Genomic DNA, 19,646 nt, shown 5'->3' on the forward strand with positions numbered 1-19,646 from the left:
TGTGAACTATGACCGACAGATTGCTGTGAACTATGACCGACAGATTGCTGTGAACTATGACCGACAGATTGCTGTGAACTATGACCGACAGATTGCCTTGAACTATGACTGACTGATTGCTGTGAACTATGACCGACAGATTGCCTTGAACTATGACCGACAGATTGCTGTGAACTATGACCGACAGATTGCTGTGAACTATGACCGACAGATTGCTGTGAACTATGACCGACAGATTGCCTTGAACTATGACCGACAGATTGCCTTGAACTATGACCGACAGATTGTTGTGAACTATGCCCGACAGATTGCTGTGAACTATGACCGACTGATTGCTGTGAACTATGACCGACAGATTGCCTTGAACTATGACTGACTGATTGCTGTGAACTATGACCGACAGTTTGCTGTGAACTATGACCGACAGATTGCTGTGAACTATGACCGACAGATTGCCTTGAACTATGACCGACAGATTGCTGTGAACTATGACCGACAGATTGCTGTGAACTATGACCGACAGATTGCTGTGAACTATGACCGACAGATTGCTGTGAACTATGACCGACAGATTGCCTTGAACTATGACTGACTGATTGCTGTGAACTATGACCGACAGATTGCCTTGAACTATGACTGACTGATTGCTGTGAACTATGACCGACAGATTGCTGTGAACTATGACTGACAGATTGCTGTGAACTATGACCGACAGATTGCCTTGAACTATGACCGACAGATTGCTGTGAATTATGACCGACAGATTGCTGTGAACTATGACCGACAGATTGCTGTGAACTATGACCGACAGATTGCTGTAAACTATGACCGACAGATTGCCTTGAACTATGACTGACTGATTGCTGTGAACTATGACCGACAGATTGCTGTGAACTATGACCGACAGATTGCTGTGAACTATGACCGACAGATTGCCTTGAACTATGACCGACAGATTGCTGTGAACTATGACCGACAGATTGCTGTGAACTATGACCGACAGATTGCTGTGAACTATGACCGACAGATTGCTGTGAACTATGACCGACAGATTGCTGTGAACTATGACCGACAGATTGCTGTGAACTATGACCGACAGATTGCTGTGAACTATGACCGACAGATTGCTGTGAACTATGACCGACGGATTGCTGTGAGCTATGACCGACAGATTGCTCTGAAATATGACCGACTCAAAACAAGTGTGAATGTACATCATTTTGTTTAGATCACATAGTTTTAATTATTTAATAAAAATGTTACTTCACATGTTTATTTATTACCTTGTAACCATGTCTGGTGGCTGAGTCACCCTTTAAAAAAAAAGAGCTGTAGAGCTCAATGGGTTATTTACTTGGATAATAAACTTCTGATTCATTGCTGCTATGACCGACGCATTTCCGACTTTGATTCAGAAATTTACGAGCTGCTCGCAATCGAACGGTTGCGAGTTCAAATCCTGGGGGTTGACTCAACCCATCATCCCTCCGAGGGTCGATGAAACAGGTACCATTTTGTGGGGAAGCCAACAGTGGTTGTCATGGATAGACTCGCCCCCACCACAGGAATGTGGAATTTCTTCAACTGGCTCTGGGGATTTAAACAGATGAGCCCTCAATGTACATTTGAGCAGGATGTCACTAACTTTGTGATATTGCAACCTTTGCTGTTTAGGATACGGAAGAGGAGCGGAGCTCAAACAAGAAAGTAACCGTTGCGAGGTTTTGCAATTCGGTTTTCCAGAACTGCTGGCGACTCTTTCGCCGTTCTCAGCGTTGCTACTCAAATGCGATTAATTGCTGCCGGCATGAAGCCCAATTGTCCTCGGCTGTGCCATCAGAAGCTGAGCCATACGTTAGAATTGCAGGTAAACAAAAGGGCACTGTCCCTTCGGTGATGACAAATCCCTTCAACCCAACACAATGTCTCATGTCCGACTCGTTGGGAACTTCGCTATATCCACACATGTGCAAAAGGTCAGATACGTGAACATCTATATTCAACTACAGCCCCACCGTGCTCAAATACTGCGCTGGTGCGGGTGGTTAATTGGTCAGGGCGAATTCGCGATGGACGGCTATGCGACATCCTGGACGTCTGTAAAAAAAGCTCATCGTATTTCTCCAGGATAAATAAAGATCATGATTCTGAGCTATATATATTTTTTTGCCCAATATCTCCTTTATTGTCGAATCAGCATACGCGCAAATAGCTGTAACACCTTATCCATAATCACCAATGCCACCCACCGCCAATCCAGAACATCGCGTTGACGCTATTATGCCATAGCTCCTGCAGGCTCCTGACGTGCGTGCGTGTGTGCGCTGGTGTGTGTGGGGGAGCGTTGCGCTACGAACCCGGCGACACGAGTTCGATTCACGTTCACGGCCAACACCGGGTGGCGATTATCTGAACCGGTTTTGGGCCTCCCCTAGGTCGACTGGGCCTCAAATGAGTACCTGGTGGGGTGTGTAAACATCGTTGCTGGGGAGACAAAGGCGATCGGGCGTGGTGCTGACCACCCAGCCCTCGTGTGTCGTTCTAGCCTTCATAGGTGCTCGCTAACAGCACTTGAACCAAAAGTATGTGAAGGCTATGGGGGGGAGGGGGGGGTCTTTGTTTTTGTTTGCACTGATCTGTGCGGCCGCTCAAGGGCGACGAATGGGATGGAACCAGTTTCCACTCGTGAGCAACAATGACACTTTTACATTGGGAGTGGAGCACTTGCTCCCCGATTCACACCATCCCCCCCACCTTCAACAGAAGCGCGCTTACACGAGCAATCCCCTCCCCCACACACACCGATACACAAATGTCACCGGTCACAGGAACACAGCCGCCTTCGAACTGGGGTTGGAGGGGATGGGGAGTGGGGGGTGGGGTCGTAATGCAGACGAAATCAGCGGTGGTGACAACGACGAAGCGGAGACGAAACGGGGGAGGAAAGGCCGCGAGCGCGCACAGAGCATTCATCCTCGGAAGCTGCATCACCCGCAACGACACATTCGGGCTTTGGTGCCATTTGACAATCGACAACGCTTTAATGCTTTACAATAATGATGATGATAATGATAATAGTATCACGGTGATCGTCATTTGTCCGGAGGGGTGAGATAAATAAAACGAACGCCAACAACAACAACAACAACAAAAAACAATCGTTTAATTACAATCGAGATAAATGTCGAACATCTAGATTGTATATTCTAACGTCTAATGGGGTAGCTCGTCTGTTTTTTTCCATTCCAAGTTTCACACTTACACCACCGACGTGCAAAGTCGCAACGGTGCACGGGAGGGGAGGGGGGGGTGTGCGCTAAACGCGTCCGCGCTTCAGAGTAGAACGTCATGCTTGTCACAGGCAAGGACGCACGCACACAAAAACAACAAAAGCACACTAAAAAAAGATCGACTTGGGACATTTTTTGTTGAAATAAAATTAAAACAAAACCGCAATGTACATGCAACAAAAAAAACGACGGCACCACCGTGTCTGGAATGTACATTTAAAACTCTTGTTCAAATATTTTTATTTTTATGCAATTGGGCTTTTTTTTCTTACTTGATGATGATGTTTTTTTTTATTCTTCTTCTTCAGCCAGCCTACCCAGGGGTACTAATCTTAAACGACGCAACGTGCCTTGTTTTTTACGTTGTCACGACACTAAAGTTTGGTACTGATGCTGCAAATAGAGATCATCTCAATATACAGATAACAAATACGTTTTTTCTTTCTTTTACACACAATATATTCAAGTATATTACACACGTCTTGCCGCGTGAAATCCGTGAGGATGCAGCTCTACGCAGCGCGATTTTGTGCTAAGATCATTCTGAAGCAACTGTACGTACGTTTAGTTAAGAGAAGGAGCGGGTTAAACACGATCAGATACAGCCTGCGACGTTCCGTTGACGTAAATTAAACTGCGCATTCGAGTGCTTTCGCGATTGTTGAGCTTATACCCAAGAATTTATTCAAAGGAACGAATCCGTGGTCACGCATCGTGATGCACCGCATGCGCCAGGCTCTTTTTGTGGCGACTGCGACGAGTGAACGCCTGTCCGATGGGCTGGCATACCGCGACAGGAAATTCGGATGTGAAGGTTGTTGACAAATGAAAACGAAGGTTTCGAAGAGTGAGATGTGTCGCCAAGAAAATTATCTGGTTAAATCACGACAGGTCCGTTTTTGAGCTCTCAAGAAGAGAAATTGAATCATTGCATGATTTCCACTGTGGGGCTAAAAATAACCAGTTGATGTGGTAAATAGGAATTATCATTACCGCGTGACCAAGTAAGCGCACAAGGGTTAGCTCGCGTCCGGGAGGATGATAACCACTGTGGAGAATGAGCGATGGGGATGAGCTACTCGTGTGCAGGAGTGGCGTCACAGGACTGTGGTGGCGATATGGGAAGGCCTTAATCCAGCGGTGGATAAAACGTGGTTGATTATAAAAGCCTCACTAACTATATCTTGCAACGGACGATCTAGAAATATTTAGAATCTTTCCAAACTAGTTTATCATGATCACCGAATGACAACCGAAGCGCTGGTGCAATTATTGCACGTGTCTTGAGCGAGTTAAACGTAACTGCGAGCATCATTCACATGTTTTAGCTTGTACGTGCGATACAAAAATACGACTTAAGTAGAAGTGATGTCCAGGTTTCTCAGCGAGCATTACGACGAAATGACGCTGCATTGGGCTGTGACTCAGAGCTTTGTGTACAAGTGGGCTCAGGTTGACTGCAATTCCAAGCGGGATCAGGTTGACTGCAATTCCAAGCGGGATCGGGTTGACTGCAATTCCAAGCGGGATCGGGTTGACTGCAATTCCAAGTGGGATCGGGTTGACTGCAATTCCAAGCGGGATCGGGTCGACTGCTATTCCAAGTGGGATCGGGTTGACTGCAATTCCAAGCGGGATCGGGTTGACTGCAATTCCTAGTGGGATCGGGTTGACTGCAATTCCAAGCGGGGTCAGGTTGACTGCAATTCCAAGTGGGATCGGGTTGACTGCAATTCCAAGTGGGATCGGGTTGATTGCAATTCCTAGTGGGATCGGGTTGACTGCAATTCCTAGTGGGATCGGGTTGACTGCAATTCCTAGTGGGATCGGGTTGACTGCAATTCCAAGCGGGGTCGGGTTGACTGCAATTCTTAGTGGGATCGGGTTGACTGCAATTCCAAGCGGGGTCAGGTTGACTGCAATTCCAAGTGGGATCGGGTTGACTGCAATTCCAAGCGGGATCGGGTTGGCTGCAATTCCAAGTGCGGTCGGGTTGACTGCAATTCCAAGTGGGATCGGGTTGACTGCAATTCCAAGTGGGATCGGGTTGACTGCAATTCCAAGCGGGATCGGGTTGACTGCAATTCCAAGTGGGGTCGGGTTGACTGCAATTCCAAGTGGGATCGGGTTGACTGCAATTCCAAGTGGGATCGGGTTGACTGCAATTCCAAGCGGGATCGGGTTGACTGCAATTCCAAGTGGGGTCGGGTTGACTGCAATTCCAAGTGGGATCGGGTTGACTGCAATTCCAAGCGGGATCGGGTTGACTGCAATTCCAAGTGGGATCGGGTTGACTGCAATTCCAAGCGGGATCGGGTTTGACTGCAATTCCAAGTGGGATCGGGTTGACTGCAGTTCCAATTGGGATCGGGTTGACCACAGTTCCAAGCGGGATCGGGTTGACTGCAATTCCAAGTGGGATCAGGTTGACCACAGTTCCAAGCGGGATCGGGTTGACCACACTTAGTACGCGAAGTGAAGAGGGCGACGTTTAAGCAGGCGCCCGTTTTCACACACGTTGCGTCGGGGTACACAACAAAAACGTCACAACATCAGCGCACGATTCTCCGCAGACAAATAACGTCGTCTTCCAATAAGCACATTCATAATGCGAGAAACCTTACAGATTAACGCGGCAAAACAGATCATTCGTTACATTCCTTGGGGACGGGTAGCCGACCCGGCACGTTTTGCCGAAATTGATTCAAACGTCGTAATTTATTTTCACGAAAATTATATAATGCTCAGAGTGCAATTGACTTACTTTACCCGTAAGAGAAGTCAGGGTTTATTACACTCTAAAATCAAATTAACTAACCACTCGTGGCACAAACACAATTACATGGATCCAAATTGTCACACATCATCTCCTTGAAATGTAACATACGCCCCCACCCGCCCCCCCCCCCACACACTGGCCCCCCGTCAGCATATCGACGCCGATTGCCCCCCCCCCCCCGGATCCGTAGAAACGAGTTGGATTTTTTCTTCCCGCTCCACGTTTCCCCGTCGCAAGGTCGTCGCCGCGCCTTGCATGCGTGTGTTGTGGTGTTTTTATTTTATATTTGTGTCCGTCATCGTCCGTCATGAGCTACGGCCACAAGGGCCCATCTCATCCGACGCTTGCCGCTGGTCGCGGCCCTCTTTGCGCGGGGCAACATGTTGAACCGCGAGAGTCTGGGCCTCCCACGTCGGGGTTTTCTGTGACCCGTACCATGTTAAGACGGTAAAACATGGCTCCAAGGCTGCAGCGATCACACCAAGGACTCAAGCGACAGGGTGGACGAACATTGAGCACGTTTATTGGCCGATCGTATGCACTGTTGAGGAAGCTACCAAATGACTACGGTTGCAATGCGTACCCCCAGCTGCAATTGCAGAAAAGTCTGGGAATCCAGTTTTTGGCTTTTCGTGCCCCAATGATGAGTGCCCTCCGTCGTTTCTTCCACGCGTGGATTTTCCCACACAGTGTTTTTCTGTTGCAAAGTCATTTTCTTTTAACTGTGTTTTAAAATCGTGTGTTTAAAACTGTGTTTCCCACAAATGTCAAGCAAAAGAAAAGAAAAAAAAAACAACCCGTGGCATTTCCTCGGCGAAGCGCGGGCAGAGGACTCGGAGTGCAGAGGGGCACCGCAAGAGCTGAATCTCATCCGTGGCAGAACCAGCCGCGCTTTCATCGCAATACGCCATTGCCGAGTTTCTTACCGCTCCGCGACATCACAACGTTCCCACCGCGTGCCTCGTGTGTGTCCTCGACATTTTTCTCAGACCGTGTGCCATGCAAGGTTAAACGCGGGGAGGGGGGGGGGGTCGGGGGGTAACCAATTTAATGTATTCGAGCACACATCTTTGTTGCGTACAATTATAATTGCTTTTTTTTTGTAAGACGTGCAAAAAACGAAATATAAACAAACCATATGTGATGATCTTCTTATCATTATTACTATAATTATTTCAGAAAAAAAAACTAACTGTGCTTTATTTCTAGAGCAGTGGTCACTTTTACTGACAACTGCGTGTGACGGCCGTGCCCTTAATTCTGCCAACGAGACCTGGTGATACGAATTCCGAAGAGAGTAAGCAACCAAGGCGTGTGCGCTGCGCAATCCTCGGCGAGCAAAGTCACAGACGTCGTCTGTACTGGCACAGCCGCGGCGGTGGCTTTGCCTCGACTCTGAAGTGGCGATGAAACCCTCGCTGAATTGTTGTCACTCGCGCAGCAAAGGGTCCGCCCGAACCAGATCTGGCACACGAATGTGAAAATGCCTCTCTCTCTCTCTCTCGGTCGCGGCGCTGACTTTCCCACGCGTTTAAAACAATAGCCGGTGTGGGAGTGTAGGCCAAAAATATATTTTGGAGGGGCTCTCCTGATCGTGTTCTCTCGAGAGGAGGCGCTTCTTCGGCCCAGCAGTGTGGCACTTACGGCACAAGTAAATTTCTGGGCTATGCCCTTCACCTTTACATAAAAGTAGCGCCCGCTCAGAATTTTTTTCATGCGTTACACGTATCAGCTGCGAGAGACGGTTGCCGAATGCTCATGTGCACAATTACAGGGGCGGTTGGCCAAATCTCCCTAAAGCCGATGGAGCTCTACACGTTTTGGAAATTCGATTTTTTTTTCGCGGTGCCGCAATTGGGTTTTGTTTTATGACCTCAGGACGAGAGCTGCAGAGGGTTCGGGGACTCGTTCGTCTTTCCTCCCTTCCAGCTGCTCCGTTAAAAGTTGTGCCTTAAGGATGTTTATGGCCGTTAGATATTTTACAAACATTTCTAGTTAGAACAAGGTAACAACCGCACTTCACGGTAAGAAAAAAAAACACACTCAATCTCTTCAGTTGCCAAGAAGGCCTGTATGTACTGTCTTGTTTAAAATTCTCGTCAAAACTAAAATCCTATCGTCACAGTGCTTTCGAGTGTTTTTTTTTTCGTTCGCAATATACCGTATACATATATCCATCGTACTTGTTTTTTTTTTCAATTTTCATCTATATCCCCCACTCGCTATTACAAAAAAAACCCATCTTGGCTCGCTTCCTCCTCAGAAGGCCTTGACGTGGCAGTAGGCCTCGAGCCCGGCGAACAGGATGTAAATGAGCCAGAGCAGGATGAAGAGGCCGGTGGTCATGAGCTTCATGTTTCGTGGACCGCCCAGCTCTCCGCCCACGCTGGGCCTCCTCCGCCACATGAGCACCCCGACGCAGATGAAGGCGAAGACGGTGAAGAGCGTCACGGAGAAGGCCAGCGTGCCGGGGTCCACGTAGAACTTCTTGTTGTTCGCCCAGCAGTGGACGGAGGCGATGGTCCACGCGATGCCGATGCCCAGGAAGACGTTCACCGCGTTGCTGCCCGTCACGTTGCCCACCGACGCGTCGGCGAACTGGTCCTGCACGGCCGCCACTTTGCTCGCGAACGTGTCTGTCGTCAACGGGAAGAAAGGGTCGGGGGTTCGTTTGGGGGGTGGGGGAGGGGGGGGGTTGAGTTGCGTGGGGTTTGGGAGAGCGTGCAAGATAACGTGGGGGGGGTATTTCTGCAAAAAGGAGCGAAGGCAGGAAATATTCCCAACGTACTTGGCGAGGTCGTAAAAAGAATCAAGCGTTGTAAAACTAAAAAACTATTATTATTATTTTTACCACATAAGGCCCTGGCCATCACACATGATAGTGCAACGAAGTGGCTTATCACGTGGAGATGTGTAGCAGCCAAATACTCCTAATTGCAATGGAATGGTACTTTACGGTGATTTTGTTAACATGTTGCTGGATGACGATTCTGCTCACTGTCTGTTGGCCAGCGGAGGTTGGTTATGTGGGGTGGGGGGGGGGCAGGTCCGGGTTAGAGTTGATATTAGCCGTGGCCCGGGAATCGAAACTCAGGCGGCGGGTTTCATAGTGTCGTGTGCGAACCACTGCACCATGGCGGGGGGTCTTAATTGTGCTTTGTAATCAAGGATGATTCTCACCTCTTAACGATTGTTGTAGAAATATAACAATCCTCCCTCCCCCATCTCATCATCTCCCCCCCATCTGACATGAAACTCAATGAATCACCAACATTCTGGGTTGTGATTCAATTTAAGAATTGTTAGCAATGATGCCGATCACTTCGTGAAAAAAATACCAATAGCTGTAACCCTCACAGTACAACGTCTCAATGTTGACAGACAGGCACACAGAGGTGCCATCAGTCAGGCGCACACAGCTGACACACAGCTGATGCCGTCATGCTGACAGACACAGCTGCCTGCATTGTGAGAAGATGGTTCCACATACAGTGACGAAACGGCACCCATCCTACGACAATGCAATCCACGAGGCACGTGCTGCCATTTCCATCCCCGCAAATGCCACCGCTTCTTAGCTTTATCACAGGGATATTCACGGCTGTGACATCAAAAAAGGCCTCGAGCATCATTTACGCACATCCCCATCGCTGGTTGAGCTGCAGAATTTCCGAGGGCTTCTCATTATGCATTTCTCCGCGGCAATGCACAATGAGATTGTGTACCGTATGGCTTTTTGCATTTAACGATGTCCCATATGTCATACGGAGTGCTCTTGCCAATAACACCTACGAATCAAGCAGCATTTTATTCGCAAGCGTGGCTCTGCAGATGAGACCCAGAAAGGTTGAAGCCAGCCCAGAGCTTGCCTAAATATATCCTGCTTGATAATATTGGTCTGGAAAGGGTTTATTGACTAAACTATAAATTTATTGGCACGAGAACCCATGGCTCTGCAACGGAAAATAAGAGACAGCTGTCATTTCCCGAGTCTTCTCATAACCCTGTACTCGAAGCACTAAAAGTAATTTTACGTAATAAAATGGCAAGATAATATGTAATGTGACGTATTTCTATGTTCTCTATCATTTAAAGAAAGTGAAAGAAATTACATTGGCAGGAGCATAAATTGAAAAGTTAAAGCAATTTTAAAAATGAATCGTGGTCAGTATTCTGTATTCGTTACTCCCACCTCTTTGGCATCGCGATCTATTATTATTATTATTATTTTAATTTCTTCTTCCGCCGTTTCAACTCGGTGTTTATTTTTCACATGGAAAATCCCGTTTAGCCAGTTATCTAGAAACACAGACTCCAAATATACAGCAGGCGACAGGGTCCGAATCGAACCCACGACCTCCTGTAATTGATTTTTCCCATGGTCTGCCAATGCAGCAAGAGAGGGGGGGGGGCAGGGGTGGGGGGGTTTGGAGAGGGGTGAGGGGGGCGATGGTGACCTGGGATGGAGGTGCCGAGGGCTACAAACACGACGGCGGTGACCGAGTCTTTGAGGCCCACGGTGCAGCCAAAGTGCGAGGCCAGGTCGCCGATCATGGCGGTGAGGAGGCCGATCACGGAGATGGAGACGAGGAAGCAGGCCCAGCCGTTCCACACGTCCGTGGGCGGCACGAACGCAAAGAGCACCTTCCAGAAGACCGTGAGGAAGTGCATGACGTAGTCGAAGCACGACGGCAGCTTCTCCTCGCCGCTTTCCTCGTCGTCATCGTCGTCGCCTGAGAGAGGAACACAAATAAATGGCGCGTTTAGATTTTTTGTTGTTGTTGTTGTTGTTTTTACCCACCCGTAGATTGTACTTTCAATACAAAACCAGAGGACCAGGAGAAAAATCCATGCGACCACGTGGGAGAAAGACAGAACATGCAAACTCCAAATAGACAGGCGTCAGGGTCGCAATTGAAACCACGATCTCGTGTAATTGATTTTTCAATACAATCCACACAGTGGTGAGATGTTAACTTACTTGCCTGGCTTGCCAGGGAGGTTGTGGGTTTCATCCCAACCCTGATGCATGTCTCTCTCACGTGGATGTTTCTCCAGGTCCTGGGGTTTATCCCTCATTTAGAATCAACGTGCGTTTTAGAGGATTTGGCTGCTATACGTTTCCACGTGGTAAGCCACTTCAATGAGCGATCAATTTGTGACCATATTGCTTATGAAAAAGAGCGACAGCTCAGTGGGGCCTTAACTGTGAAAAGTAAAAAGGTTAGTTAGTTAGATTTCGATTGGGTTTTTTTTACCACAGTTGTTGAGCACATGCCCAAAGGCCTAGCTCTGTGATCGGACCTCTTGAGCCATCTAACCACCTAAAATAAATAATCCTCTCCTGTTGCAATCCACCCTCGGGTTTGGATTTTAGTTTATTGTGATGTGTTGAGTTGCATTCTACCGGTTCATGTCCCCAGGTCTCCTTATCCCCATCTCCTCCACTGCTCTGCCCCATTTGAAACTGTTCACGGTTGTTACTCTGAGCACGTGATATCTTAAAATATGCTTCAGCTCATAAAGGATGGGACCCATTGAATACGACGTGGAATGTATGTGTTATTTTGATCTTTCGAGAAAAAGGTAAACATTCTTCATTATTGAATTTGTGATTTATATTCAGTATTACTGATTTACCTCCCTCCCTCTCTCTCTCCCCTCTCCCTCCCACTCTCTTCCCTGCCCTGGTTAGAGACAAGCAGGCGGAGCAGCATCGCCGGCCGTGATGAAGGAGACAGCTAGGGAGTTCCCGCATGGGCAATAGAACGGCGGCGGTGCGCATGCGGAACATCTGCTCGTCAGCGGGATTTAAACCGCCCCGCCACCTGCTCTACCCCCACCCCCCACCCCCACCGTATACCTGCGCTGACGGTGATGGCATCCTTGAACTGCTCCTTCCACGAGTTGGTCCCCACAACGAGGGCCAGGTTCGTCTTCTTGATCAGCTTGTCCACCGTGCTCTGAGTGGCGGCAGAACGGGCGCACGAGCGAGGTCAGGGCAGCCGAAACGCCCGCGTGAAACCGCGGACGCGCGTTTGGTGCTTGCTTTCGCCTTCCTCACGGCCGCGAGGCTACCGTGAAAGAAAGGTGCCACGGTTCATGGACGGATTATAGCCTGCGGTAATTTCGTTCGTGTAAATGTGGATTTAAGCAATGCACTGATAATTTTGAGAGGAGTTAAAACATTTGGCAAATTTAATGCTGCCACTCAACTAAATTGGCCCATTTGGTTATTTCGACAGGGAAGCCAAAGTATGAATATCATCTTCAGCAGCACACAACGGCACGTCAACAATTTTTTTTTTTAACTCCACCAGGCCGGTCAGCCGGCTTTGTCATTGTCCATGGGAACCAAGCGAGCGATGCCGAAGGCCCCACTCTGGTCGTTTTTTTGCCTCCACCTTGAACTCGTAGGACTCCTCAATGATGACCTCGAGGCGGGAGTTCTCCCCCAGGATGGGCCTTCCCATCTCGGCGATCCGCTGAGCTTCCTCCTTATCCGTCTCGGCCTGCAGTCCGTTCTCGTGCTTGTCTGACCACATACGAGTCAGGAGAACAACGTCACAGCCACGGACATGGGTGCGGGAAGAGTTCAGAGTTTACCTCCCTGATTACGGTTGCCACCTCTTAACCCTTTCCCATTCTGATGACGTACGTGTGCATCATCGGTTATTCTTCTGGTTATGTTCCGATGACGTACGTCTACATGTACGTCATCAGAAGAAAAACTAAAATAAAATTACTTTATCAGTACATCTTCAGATTGGATAGATGTACCGAGGCTCCCATGAGGCCATGCGGGAAAGCGTGTGGCACAGCTTGGCGCCAGCTATCGTAGATTGCGGTCGTGTCGCTACAATTCTCAGAAGTGACTAGCAATGCCTTTAAAAGCAACGGTGGTGTGCTTTTCTAAATAAAATTAACGCTGAACATATTCGATTTCCCCGAGGCGGTGGCGGCATGGCAGTAGAGCCAATCGCCTATCCTCGCATTATACACGTCTGCAGTTTGCCGACGTCCTCTGCCTGACTAAATCAGGCATCGTATTCAGATGTTCTCATTAACGAAGCTTGAAATGCCAGTCGGACAGCTCCGTAGAGGGGGGGGGGGGGGCACACGAGCCGGTTGGTCACACATCTACAAAATGAGAGCCGTTTGCTTTCCCCACGTGCATTTCCCTTAACAAATAGATTGGCGGCGACACTTATTTGCGGTGATCTACGGAGTGCCATCTTTCGGCAGGCGGTCTTGCCACGCACCGCTCATCCATTCTCGCAAACATGCCGGGCGAGCGAGCGGCGACACCCACGACACGACCATGGGCTTCACACGGCAGGGGGGGGGGGGTGGTGCAGGGATGTGTGGTGCGCGCAAGGGTGCGGTTCTGAAAAACGGCGAGAAAAAGTGAAACGTTTCCGATCGGGGCATAGCTCCTGGAAGCGCTGAGCAGAGTAAGGTTGCCACGATGCACTGAAGCTACCGATGGGTTGCACGATACAAGGCCCACGATAATCGTGTAGGACATTTCGCAATATTTCGTCGCATCGCGATTGATGTTGCTCATTTTATCCGTTAACAGATTATGCAATTCCCTGGTAAATATATTCATCATGTAATAAACACAATGATAATTGTTTCAAATAAAGAGAAAATGCCCGTAAAATGAGTGCTTTACGAATATCATTTCGGAGTAATTAACAGCATGGTGGTTATGTGACCTCATTATTTTCCGAGTTTGTTTAATTATTGAAGTGTTTGGAATGTTACAGACGGATTCAGGGTCATGGGTAGTAAAGCTGCAGTTATTTAAATACTTATAGGATGCTTATGTTGAATGAACTGCAGCTGCTGAACCTTCAGTCAGTGTCGCGGGAGACTCATCGTGATAATTGTTAAATTGCGAACATTAATTCCATATTGTGCTCCATGTCGGTTTCTGTGCTGGCGGATTAATGTCAAAAACAATTCTCGTCATTTTAACCGCTCCACCACGTGATAAGTTTGTCAGGCACACAAAAATATTATTTATAAGTGCTGATGTGTTGATGGAATTATGACCAATAAATGTCCTCCCCACTGGTGGCCTAAGGTTTTTCATGACCGAATTTAACCTCGGCGTACGGCGACGTTCCTCCCCAACGGCTCTTGAGCTCCGGTTCGCCGTGCTTGGAAATCGAGTGGAAAAGCTTTATCGGCCAGAATTTGCCATCAATACATCGGCACGTATGAATAATAAAAATAACGTCTTTGTCAACGTGACAATCTTAGGGTGATTGGAGGGGTGAATGAGAAGAATTTTGACAAGAAAATATTCCACCGCGTGGCCTAAACCGAGCGCAAATATGGCTACGAAAACAAAAAAAAGACTGGTATTGGGTCGTGAAAAATGACATCGTGGCAACCTTACAAACGAGTTTCAAAAACACGGCAGCATGTCCCCCCCCCCCCCCCCCGCCTCTTATCCACGGCACCGTGGCAATGTGCACATGGCGCATTGCCCGTGTACGGTGCCCCGGAGTGCGAAGCGTGCAAGAGCCATGGCTACCAGGGGGGGGGGGGGGGGGGGGTGCGGGATGGGGGTGGACAGCAGCGTCGCAAAGTAGCGTCGCTTGAGATGGAGGAAATATGAAATGAGACGTGGTCATTGGAATATTTTAAAACATAATCATTATAATAATAATGGGAATTGTGTTTTTTTTTCTTAATTACGTTACCGTCAATGGCATTGACTGCACGTTCCCCCTAATGTCACTCGCTGAAATCATTATTCGCAAAATCGGTGGTGGGAGAGAGAAAGAGGCGTCTTGTTTGTGGTTGACACGCCAATTCTGTGCAAGAGAAGCGTTTCCCCCCCCCCCACCCCTCCTCCGCACTGCCCCGTCTGCTTGAGGGATTATTAGAATCATCATTCGCAGCCGTTATTGGCCAGATAAATTCTTCCTGAGGCCGTCGTCTCGCCGCAGAACGGCGGTGGTGGGCGGGTTGGAAGCCAGCATTTGCGCCTACGAGGGAACAAAGACCAAATAAAATATTCGAGGGCCGACTACCTTTGCCTCCTTTTTGTCCGTCACTGCCAGTTCGCCGAAGTTGCAACGGCCACCGCATTACAACTCCCAACGGCAACCAAGTGGCTCCACATTGCTGCGGGGGCCACCAGCGTCAAAAACGCACAAATGTGCCCCCCGTTTTTAATTTGAGCTCTTTTTTTTGTTGCCTGGAAATTTACTTGGGGGTGGCGGCGGGGGGGGGGGGGAATGGGCAGCTGTGCACACACACTCACGCACTGCCCCCCCCCCCTCCCCCGCGCGCCACTGCAGGAATTATTCCTCCCTGCGAGGGGCATTACCGTTGTACATGGTGTTGGTTTTACATCGCCGTTATGCATTTACGCTTTGGTTCTAACACCTTTAAGGCAAATGGGAAATCTATAAAGGGCACGGACGGAATGAGGTTTTATGCCGAAAGATTACGTCGCGTGGGGAAGGTCATATTTTATAATTGGAATCGCTGTTGACACATTGCGCACGCCCGTGACTTTTGACCCCGTAATAGGAAGTTAGAAATGTGTTCGCTGCAAAGAAAGCAGACGCGGCAAATGGGTTTAACGGTTTTGTCGGAAATGAACGCTTCTTTAATGAAAATAGGCAAAAAAAACTGTTGTTGCATTTTATGATGAAAAATTCCCGTGAATCCGCCGTTAGTCTCGCGGCGTGCATTTTAGTTCGGAAAGGGTTGGACAAATGTTGTGAACGAAAAGGTTAAAAGAGTTCGAGGATTGTATCGTTAGTCCGGGAAGTGTTGTCCGTTTTTCGTAGAGCAGCGATGAGGACGACAGGACTGAGCAGGCAAAGTCAGGGAGAGAGAATCCAGCCGGGAAGGACATTGAAGGTGCACCGGTCTCCAAGAGCGGAGGAAGAGGAAGAAGAATGGGCAAGTAGGGCTCTAGGCCAACCGCAAAACAAACCGTGCTCGCACACCTGGGGTCTTCATCCACCTAGGATGGTCCAACGCAATGAAGAAATTCTCTTGCTTTTCATATTCCCCATCATTATTTATATGAACCTGAATCGTCTTCCTGCAAAGAAGGTGGGAGGGACAAGGGCACAGTGGGAGAGCGCCAGGCAGCAATGAGCGCATGCAGATGGGGTGGGGGTGGGGGTGGGGCGCGGAGGCGGATGGGGGACCTGGAGCCCAAACACGCGGACACAGTCGGCAATATCGCACCGCGGCGCGCGCGGGGTGGCACTTCGTCACGCTCTGGGGCAACGGCGCTACCGAATTGTCCCGACCGGATAGGCTTTGCCCATTTGCTGCGTCCGCCATTGGAAATGCAAATAGCTCGGACCCTTTCACACCCGGGAGAGAGAGCGCAGAGAGGAAGAAAAGAAAATTACCGGGCCATTTGAGGACTCCTTTTATATTTGTACAACCATTATGACGACGTCAAAAACTGATGGCTCGGTTCAATGACCTGCATTTCCACCCGCGAATATAAATTAAACTCGGCTGCTGCTGCGCAGCGGTAAAGCAATAGAGACTGAAGTCCACTCTGAACTCGGGTTCTGATGAGGAATTTGTAAAAAAAAGAAAACACAGTGCCACCAACATTCACCCGCCGTGGATATAATTCCGACTGTGTCCCCGATGAACCTACAGGCACACGCGCAAACATCACACACACGTGACGTCAACTCCCGCAGGCGGCACTCCACCTGGACTAAGGATTATCTCCACCAAGCGAGGTTCTCCCAGCTCAACGCAGAATGTCTTGTTTTTCTCATACTCTTCATCGTCAATAACTTTGATATCGATAGTTTTGCTGCAAAAGAAAGAGAGCGGTGAGATCGTCCCGAAATTTTTTTTTTTTCCCGCGGCGAGGAATTCGTACATTTCAATGTGTCCACGTTAATCGTTGAGAACACAGCACAAACGTAGGATTAGCGCATTTTGATAATATTATGCACACGCTGATAGTTCCTATGAAGCTAAAATACGTTTTCTTAGTTTTTTCGGTAAAGTCACGTTGAAGGGAAACAACAAAATAATAATATATATATAAAGTCACGTTGAAGATGACCGTTTGAGTTATGGTCGAAACGTCGTGAGAATTTTTTTTATTGTTTTTATATATATTTTAATATTTAGTTGTTTCCCTTCAACGTGACTTTACCGAAAAAACTAAGAATATGAATTACTGCAGTCACGAAAGCTTTAAATCAAAACTAAAACACGTTGTGCTACGGCACGTTACCTGAACGTGAGCAGACGCGTATACGCAGTTCACAATTTGAAGTGTGCACAGGTGTAATGGACGGACACGTTGAACGCACGCACGCACGCACACGTATCTGCAGTTCACATTTAAACGCACGCAGACGTAAACAGGCAAACGACTTCATCCTCTGGAAAAGAGACCACACAGGTGTAGAGCACCGCTGGTGTAAACACACGCACGTGTGGACACAATTGAAATGTTGTCACACAGGTCTAAATAATAATAATAATAATGTTTAGTTTAATATCGCATTATTCATGCAAATTTAATCTCGCAATCACTGGGGAACCACAGACAAACTGGATTGCAACCCCCACATTGTAAATCATCTAATTAATGCGTGTTCGTACGTGCGGGAAGAAACCGGCGCAAGCCAAAGCTTGTGAGGGGGCAACGCTCTATCTTATAGGGAAGGGACAAATTATATTATCCATAATACGAGGACGACGTTTTTGCTGGTGATTACAACCAGCTTCATCGGGGGATTATAGCCAGAAAGGCGAATCGCCTTTTTTTCAGGAGATTAAGTCGTTTGTCGAATTGCAAACGTTGTGGGTTTACTCTCCAACACACCGGTGTGCTGAAATAGTAACTAATTAGCACGTTTTGCTTACCTGACAAACCTTACTAATTGGCTGTGTCGGATAGTGGCTGGTTTCATGACACATTGATATTTACACAAACTCAAAAAAACTTTATAATGAACAATAATTGTCGCGAAAGCCTAGGTGTTAAACTGACAGATTAGAGACCATACTCTGCTGTACCACCTTCTCCTGGCAAGCCAGGGCATGGCTCCTCTCGCCCCACGGGAAGGGAGTTTCCCAACATTTGTGTGATCCACCAATCCTCACCTCCACAGCGCTGTATTTACCAACATGTGCCACTACTGCCCGGCTATGTTAATCTATATGTGGAACTTATTCTGCACCATACGTAGTCAACCGTGCTAATCGGAGGTGTGGAGGAAGTAAGGACAAACTGAACACAAATAGCAGTTCTAAAGAAATTAGTATTCAGTCTAGGTTTAAAAGTGCATAGCTCCAGTGGGTTCCTAGTATCGGAAGGGAGAGCGCATTCCAGACGGCCGCAGAAGTGCATCTGAAAGCGCGCGATGTGGTGACCCGTCCTTTTTTCGATAGCTAGCCCAAAAGCCGCTGCCAGGATGCAAAAAAATTGGCACGGCAATTGCAACGATGGCTAAATGGTGCAACAACTTAATCTTCCCGAAAGAAAATAAGAAACCTGTAGGCGTCATGTGCAGTTAATTTCTGTAAGCCCCTAATTACGCCACTGTCGTCCCACAGATTATGAGAGGCAGCACTGTCGCGGTTCCGCTCTGTCCCGCGGAACGCTGTAAATCGAGCCGGATACCTTTCTAAATGCCAGGGGCTGTTTTGCCCTGGCTAACCCGGGGCAGGTTTTTTTTTTAATTCTGAACCTAATTAGCTCACAGACCGCTGGAGATCACGGGATTCCACAGCATTCATTACCGTTCGATGGGACGCGCTCGCTCGGGAAAACGACGCTCGATAAAATGCGGACAGACTTTCAGGGGGAAAAAAAATCTCATGACAAGACTAAATTATTTGTATGCACGAGAATGCATCGTATTTGACCTATTTAACCCCATGTACACATTATTTTGTAAAGGGGGGGGGGGGTGGAGCAGGCAGAGTGGTAATGGGCGGAGGTGAGATGATGGTGTAGTGGTGCTGAATTTCTCACTCAATATATTCTGAGTGGCTCGTAGACTGGAGTAGGCACGTGAGAGGTGGACTGGATGTGGTGTACTGGGTGCAGACCCGGCTCAGATGGTGGCGAGACGCTAACTACCTGCTATACAGGGGGTCGTCGGTTCGATCCTGACGACTGTTGTATATTTGGAGTTTGCATGTTCTCCCTGTGGTCGCGTGGATTTTTCTCTGGGCCCTCCGGTTATTCCCTCCACATTTTAGACACAACGTGCATTCAGAGTAATTTGGCTGCTATACATTTCCACGTGATAAGCCACTTCGTTGAGCTATCCTCTGTGGCCAGGTCGCTTATGAAAAAGAGCTATGTAGCTCAGCAGTGGGCCTTACCTGGTAAAATAAAAATTGTTTTTTCGCCAAGGTTCACGCATTGCGTGGTGAACCCAGCAATCTTAGTTTGATTCCCAGCCATCACTAACATAAGTGGCAAGTGACATCTTAAAAGGTTCTAGTGAGCATTCATTTCCTCACCCTTCACCAACTCAAACATCACAGTGTGGTGAAGTATGGTCAAATTTTCCCGACGACCGACGGGGCATGGAAAG

At 48.2% G+C, this 19,646-nt stretch overlaps 1 protein-coding gene across 3 annotated transcripts in view; it reads right to left on the bottom strand.

The window, feature by feature from the left end:
• Positions 1–6,570: 6,570 nt before the first annotated feature.
• Positions 6,571–19,646, bottom strand: part of LOC116947943 (sodium/calcium exchanger 1-like) — a 131,231-nt gene continuing 118,155 nt past the window's right edge. For 2 of the 3 annotated variants that reach the window (XM_032964283.2, XM_076071035.1), the window contains exons 3-7: positions 16,785–16,891; positions 12,474–12,604; positions 11,933–12,032; positions 10,527–10,802; positions 6,571–8,705 (exon numbers count right to left, since the gene is read on the bottom strand). In XM_032964283.2, the coding sequence (XP_032820174.2) occupies positions 8,329–8,705; positions 10,527–10,802; positions 11,933–12,032; positions 12,474–12,604; positions 16,785–16,891 (991 nt within the window). In that variant the 3' untranslated portion in view covers positions 6,571–8,328. Of the gene's footprint in view, positions 8,706–10,526; positions 10,803–11,932; positions 12,033–12,473; positions 12,605–16,049; positions 16,148–16,784; positions 16,892–19,646 lie in introns of all 3 variants that reach the window. The other variant, XM_076071036.1, reaches the window with a different exon arrangement.

The sequence above is a fragment of the Petromyzon marinus genome, chromosome 31 (genome assembly GCF_048934315.1).
Source record: "Petromyzon marinus isolate PM22_M1 ecotype Great Lakes invasive population chromosome 31, UKy_Petmar_22M1.pri1.0, whole genome shotgun sequence".
In the NCBI taxonomy this organism is placed as follows: Eukaryota; Metazoa; Chordata; class Hyperoartia; order Petromyzontiformes; family Petromyzontidae; genus Petromyzon; species Petromyzon marinus.